The sequence below is a fragment of the Vigna umbellata genome, chromosome 2, assembly GCF_029865625.1.
Source record: "Vigna umbellata cultivar VRB3 chromosome 2, Vumbellata_1.0, whole genome shotgun sequence".
NCBI classification, from domain to species: Eukaryota; Viridiplantae; Streptophyta; class Magnoliopsida; order Fabales; family Fabaceae; genus Vigna; species Vigna umbellata.
In genome coordinates this window covers 51,667,212-51,671,613 of record NC_142166.1, presented here as the reverse complement: position 1 = coordinate 51,671,613, position 4,402 = coordinate 51,667,212, and the positions used below count along the sequence as shown (strand labels likewise).

At 28.7% G+C, this 4,402-nt stretch overlaps 1 protein-coding gene across 1 annotated transcript; it reads right to left on the bottom strand.

Annotated features, from left to right (window-relative positions):
• Positions 1–1,360: 1,360 nt before the first annotated feature.
• LOC124830331 (HMG1/2-like protein) lies at positions 1,361–3,352 on the bottom strand. The gene is made up of 8 exons (XM_047304009.2): positions 3,198–3,352; positions 3,036–3,090; positions 2,742–2,858; positions 2,435–2,492; positions 2,302–2,346; positions 2,137–2,217; positions 1,929–2,021; positions 1,361–1,693 (listed from the first exon to the last, which is right to left on the bottom strand). The coding sequence occupies exons 2-8, from the start codon at positions 3,080–3,082 to the stop codon at positions 1,676–1,678; spliced, it is 459 nt and encodes a 152-aa protein (XP_047159965.1). The 5' UTR covers positions 3,083–3,090; positions 3,198–3,352; the 3' UTR covers positions 1,361–1,675.
• Between the last annotated feature and the right edge of the window lie 1,050 nt (positions 3,353–4,402).

The following is a 4,402-nucleotide window of genomic DNA, read 5'->3' as shown; positions in this document are numbered from 1 at the left end:
AACACTATAAAACACAAGGGATATTTTAATCATTTTGATATAACTAAATTTAAAAAATAAAATAAAAAAACTTTCCAAAAGAAATCCTTACAAATTCCTTTTTGTACAAATTCTTACATGAATTGATTGATATACAGAGAATTTTACTTTACTTCTGAATATTAGCAAAATAATACAACCTAATTTAACTTCGGTATAATATACACGTAAAAGTACATTCTTAGTAAAAGTACTTTCTTAGTAAGACCACATACAATATCCTTAATGTTTAAAGTTTCAGGAGTCATATTGTTCAATGTTTCAAGAGTCATATTGTGATGACTTTATTGCATTTTTAGTCATATAATTTATTTATTACTATAAACACCGAGCTATTATCAAAATTTTAATATCCAAGAGTCATTTTACCTTAATCAAATTTAATAAAATTGTATTTTTACATGACACAATACAAAACCATCTAGACAAATCATTTGGGTTAAAATCACTGAATTGTTACGACATTGCCTAATAACATTAAATTATGCAAACCAAATGTTAAAAAGTAACCTCCAAAATGAAAAATGCTCCAGTAACTGTTTCTCTAGTATCGAAATCATTTAAATTAATGCTTTAAAAACACTAAATTCACTAATAATTTTAAATCTAAAAAAAAATTAAACTAAAGAAATCAAAATTCAATTGAATAAAACATAATTAAATATATATGAAAAAAAAACAAAGAAACAACAATCAGAATATACATCAAGACAAAGGACAACAAATCAAGGTTTTTGCATTCAAAATAGAATCAGTAAGACTGTTATATTATGCATTACATGACTAGACAAAATATTAACACATTAACTCGACTATTTAAAAAAAATATCATTCCACCCATTCACAAAACCGATAATCGGTTGCAAAGAAAATAAAATACTAACTCGAAAAGAAAATCCTAATTTGATTAAAAAAAAGTTAAATACTCAGACAACTACAGTACTTAATACTTTCAAAACAAATTCAACACATCAGAAAATGTCATACATGTAAACTGATTGCATAATAGAAGAACTCCAAAGATTCTAAAACTTCAGTGTAGTCCTATCAAATGCATTTCGAAGAAAAGTTTTAAGATTGTCACACTTTACGTCAAATTAATGCTGATTATAATTCATTGTTGATAGCAAAACACTGTTTTTAACACAGTTCAACCTTCATTTGGGAAAGTCAAAAGTACAGTAACATTCACCCACACAACTGTACATCAGATCGCAACACCCACATCAAATCAAGCATACAATAAAATCGAAAACAAATAAACATACACATCAAAGCAGCATTAACGAAGGTGTGACGCATCATAGCATACGTGTATATATACAGCAGAAATGGGATGATAAGCCAATTATATTCATACAAACTTAACCAGATTTCAACAAGAAAACTAAATCAAGCTAAATGCTCTACAAAAGATAAACACCCCTTAACTAAACAGTTGGATTTAGAAGTACAAATAAAGATCTCCCATCTTTCAACTATTCACGTTTTGGACAGACAAAACAAATTTACGGAGGGAGCAGAGAAATATTTTCTGGAAGCAAGAAACATGTTTGTTTATCAGGAAATGACCAGACCACCTACAAAAGATGATCAAAATCATCAAAACCTACATAAATGGTTATCAGTCCACTTTCTAATCGTCATCCTCCTCCTGCACGAAAAAACGAAAAAACAACACCAAGTAAAGACGAAGCAATTAAATATCATAACCAATAAATAAGAGAAGGAAAAACGAGAAAAACAACACCAAGTAAAGACGAAGCAATTAAATATCATAACCAATAAATAAGAGAAGGAAAAACGAAAAAACAAAACAAGTAAAGACGAAGCAATTAAATACCATAACCAATAAATAAGAGAAAGATGGAAAAGGAATAAAAATAAACCTCGGCACTGCCCTCCTCGTCATCATCCTCATCATTCACCTCAGATACTGACTTCTCGGACTCTTCTTCATCTCCACCAGTAGGACCTTCAGCCTGACATCAACCAACAAAAACAGAAACACATGAGAACAATAAAAAGCACGTCCAATGAACCATGCCACCAACTAAGTATTGCTATAATAAAAAACTTTATCAAATATACATCAACCTGTTTCTTGTTGTAGGCTCTCATGCTTTTCTCATACTCGACCTTTCTTTTCTCAGACTTTGCCACATATGGTGCTTTTTCCTGAACAATCACCCAGCATTTCAATAATATGTTCAAACATATATCAGTTTACAATTTATGATCAATAAACAGTCGTCTACATACAGCGTCAGACATTGACTTCCATTTTGCTCCAGCAGCCTTTCCCACCTGGAATGTTCAATTAAAGTCAGACAGGTGAAACATAACTAGGTCTGTACTGCATAAAGACGAAAATTCAACAATAAAAGTCACTTACAGCAGACACGGCTTTGTTGTCAGGATGTTCCTTGTTAAATTGTTTCCTAAACTCCTCCCTTTAATAACAGAGATATTATAAGAAACCAAACACAGAAGAAACATGCTAAAAGAAAATGAACCAGATAAATATATTAAGCCTTCAAGATACATATCCAGGATATAAGATATTCATCATGCATGATATTTCTACCTTATATTTAACCCAAAAAAAAAACAAATCCATAACAAACAAGTAAAATTATCATATAGACATAGAATTTTCATGTAATGTTTACTAACAATATTCAGCAAGAAGAAAACATTACATGAAAACAAAGAAAGCACTGGGAGGCCTCTTTGGCTTGTTAGGGTCTTTCGCAGCCTTGCCCTTGCCTGCTGGTTTCCTGGCCTTGGCTGGCGCACCCTTCTTATTCACAGCAAGTCTGAAATTCCAAGAAAAATCAATGAAATCTAAAATCAAAATAACTGTAACAGAGATCTCAGATCTGAGATCCAGAAAGTCATGAATTATAACTTTATCGCATATTTTACTGCAGGAAACCACAAATCTTAGGAGATATAAACAACCGAAGATAGGATAAAAAACAAAGGAAACTTACTTGGCATCGCCTCTCTTAGATTCAGTTTTTGACTTGCCTCCTTTCATGACGGATGCTGCAGTAACACCAAGAGGTTAGTTTTATTGGATTGAAGTCACAGAAGATCGATGAAAACGATGAAAAATTGATGAAAAATTGAAAAAAATTGAAGGAATTACGTACGGAGAGAGTGGAATGAGGTTGGGAGTTAGGGTTTGGGTGGAGAGAAGGAGAGAGAGAAAGATAAGGGAATGATATGATATACTATGACATAAGGCTAGGCACATATGCGGAGAGATATTAAGCGCATTCAGAAATTGAAATTCAATTGCAAACGAAATGAAAATCAAAGGGATCAGGGGTTTAGGCGGGAATTTAAATTTATTGCCATGTCATTGATCCGTGCCCTTATTTTGTGTTGGGTGCGTTATTCCTAAGCTTATGCCTCCGTTACCCTTTTGTGTTTTCTGTGTGTTTTCTTCTGCAATCGCCGATCTTCTTCGTTGTTTTTACTTCTATTTTCCGACTCTGATTTGGGCCGGTCCACCCTCTTTCTCAAACCGAATTTTAATCGAGTGTTTCATCCTACACCTCCAACATCTCATCCTGCACCTCCAAAAATTCCATTTTTAACCTTCTGACATATGCACCTCAAACTTTTCAAAAAATTTTATTTTTTAATAAATATATTTTTATTTTCTTCTCTCTCTTATTAAAGACACTTTAATAAATACATTTTTATTTTCTTCTCTTTCTTATTAAAGTTCCTCTGCACCATTTTAATAATAATCTAATTTAATTTAAAATTTAAATATTATTTAATATAATTTTATATTTTAATAATTATTAAAATATGATTTATATCATAATAATAGTTATATTAAATATATAAAAATCAAATAACTAAAATAAAAGTAATAATGATAAAAATAAAAAATAAAATAATAATAACAATAATATAAAATTTGCTTTAATATATTCAAATATATTAAATTATATTAAAATATTACAATAAATTAACAGTTATTAAATTTTGAATAAAAACAAAATTTTTGAAAACTTATTTATTGGATACCGTAAATATGTTAATAGTTTTTTTTTTAAATTTACTAAATATTTAATTTAATTAAAAATAATAATATTATTTATCATATTTTCTAATTTAATATTATTAAAATATTATTTATATTTTATAATAATTTTATTAAAAAAGTAAAATAAAATAACTAAAATAAAGTTAATAATAATGAAAATAAAAATAGTATTGAAAATCACATAAAAGATATTTAAATATATTATATTATATTAAAATGTTAATTTAATTAAATAATTATTAAAGTTTAAATAGAAAATAAATTTAAAATTTGTTAATCGGATATAGAAATCCG

Bases quoted from the DNA above. Each gene is read 5' to 3' on its own strand.
- LOC124830331 (XM_047304009.2), bottom strand. From the start codon at position 3,082: ATGAAAGGAGGCAAGTCAAAAACTGAATCTAAGAGAGGCGATGCCAA. The intron at 2,859-3,035 runs GTAAGTTTCCTT...TTGGAATTTCAG, and splicing joins TCTAAGAGAGGCGATGCCAA to ACTTGCTGTGAATAAGAAGG. The intron at 2,218-2,301 runs GTATGTAGACGA...GTGATTGTTCAG, and splicing joins GGAAGTCAATGTCTGACGCT to GAAAAAGCACCATATGTGGC.